General features: G+C 46.2%; 1 protein-coding gene across 1 annotated transcript in view; it reads right to left on the bottom strand.

Annotated features, from left to right (window-relative positions):
- Window positions 1-1,988, bottom strand: part of LOC101855292 — a gene marked incomplete at its 3' end in the record, with an annotated part of 41,206 nt that overhangs the window by 18,524 nt on the left and 20,694 nt on the right. The window contains 1 exon segment of the mRNA XM_035972524.1: window positions 403-787. Within this exon segment, the coding sequence (XP_035828417.1) occupies window positions 403-787 (385 nt within the window).

The raw sequence follows: 1,988 nt of genomic DNA, 5'->3' as shown, positions 1-1,988 counted from the left end.
CAGTAGAATCTCGACCTTCCGAATCCATGGTTAGTTCAAGAAATATACCATATGATGTGGCCTAAATAAGGTAAGGGAGGGGGGTTTAGCTTATTTGGGCCACAGTGTGGCCTAAATAAGGCAAGGGAGGGGGGTTTAGCTTATTTAGGCCACACTGTGGCCCAAATAAGGTCACCCTTTCAAAAATGGGCACAATTTGAACAAGCCCAGAAATGTTTAAACAGGTACTCAGGGTGACTGCAAACCCGACTTCTCAGTTTCACTATATGTTTCACTATGTGAGTGTTTCATTATGTGAATGTTTCATTATGTGAGTGTTTCACTATTTGTGTGCTAAACTATCTATGTGCATGCTCTACTGTAAAATGGTAAACGCCAAAAGTTCCATACTTCAACACTCACCTCTTTTGTGCTCCTTCTTCACCTCAATCTTATGCTGTGTCCTGAGGTGTCTCAAAACGTGTTCTTTCTGTGCCGCGCGATACTGGCATATGCCACACATGAAGGGCTTGACTTTCTCGTGGATGGCAGCGTGGCGCTTCAGCCGACTCTGACAGTCGGTGACGAAGCTACACTCCTTGCAGAACAGCTTGAGCTCTGGCCCGTCTTTGTGGAACTTCATGTGCTGCTTCAAGTCTTTCTTGCTGCTCAGCTCCGCGTTACACTCGGGACAGATGCACACCTCGCCAGACGTGGCGTTGGAATGTTTCCGCTTGATGTGCATGCGCAGGTCCGGCTGTTCGTTGGCACACACGTAGTTACACAGCGGGCACTTGACACGCTTTTCCTGACACACCAGAAACGCACAATGTTAGGTTACACCAATGGTAGGACCAAGTAGAAGGCATGGAAGAGGTACGTCGTTTAACCATTCATCATCAAAGTTATTTTGGTTTTAGTAAGAGTTTTGAGGCACTTGCAACACAATAAGGTCATATAAGTGCTGAAGATTAGAGGTGTTACAAGAGAGTAACAAACACAAAAAAGAAGGAGGGGAGATAAAGACGATAAACGTTTGATAGTAAAGAAGGAGTAAACCACAGCAGAACACACGCCAACCACCCACCATATTCCCCAACAAACTAGCCCAAGGCGTGGAGTTCCCCTACCTTGTGTTTGTACTTGATGTGACACGAGTTCCCCCATGTCTGTACTTGATGTGACGCGAGTTCCCCTATGTGTGTACTTGATGTGACACGAGTTCTCCTATGTCTGTACTTGATGTGACAAGAGTTCCCCTATGTCTGTACTTGATGTGACACGAGTTCCCCTATGTCTGTACTTGATGTGACACGAGTTCCCCCATGTCTGTACTTGATGTGACATGAGTTCCCCTATGTATGTACTTGATGCGACATGAGTTCCCCTATGTGTGTACTTGATGTGACATGAGTTCCCCTATGTGTGTACTTGATGTGACATGAGTTCCCCTATGTCTGTACTTGATGTGACACGAGTTCCCCCATGTCTGTACTTGATGTGACGTGAGTTCCCCTATGTGTGTACTTGATGTGACGTGAGTTCCCCTATGTCTGTACTTGATGTGACATGAGTTCCCCTATGTGTGTACTAGATGTGACGTAATTCCCCTACCTCGTGTTTGTACTTGATGTGACGTTCCAGGTGGATCTTCTGACGGAAGCACAGGCCACAGATGGTGCACTTGTGTTGGCGGATATCCTCGTGGATGCCCATGTGTCGCTTGAGGTTGCTGCTGGTGCCCGCCTTGTACTTGCACACCGGGCAGTTGTGGGGCTTGGAGCCTGGACAAAACATTGGAGTGAACATCTTAGTTCAGTAACTTCTCTCTGTAAGACTTGTAGAAAGGCCTCAAGATACACAACATTGGAGTGAACATCTTTGTTCAGTACCTTCTCTCTGTAAGACTTGTAGAAAGGCCTCAAGATACACAACATTGGAGTGAACATCTTTGTTCAGTACCTTCTCTCTGTAAGACTTGTAGAAAGGCCTCAAGATACACAACATTG

The sequence above is a fragment of the Aplysia californica genome, unplaced genomic scaffold (genome assembly GCF_000002075.1).
Source record: "Aplysia californica isolate F4 #8 unplaced genomic scaffold, AplCal3.0 scaffold00728, whole genome shotgun sequence".
Classification (NCBI taxonomy): Eukaryota; Metazoa; Mollusca; class Gastropoda; order Aplysiida; family Aplysiidae; genus Aplysia; species Aplysia californica.
This window is presented reverse-complemented; position numbering and strand designations above follow the sequence as displayed.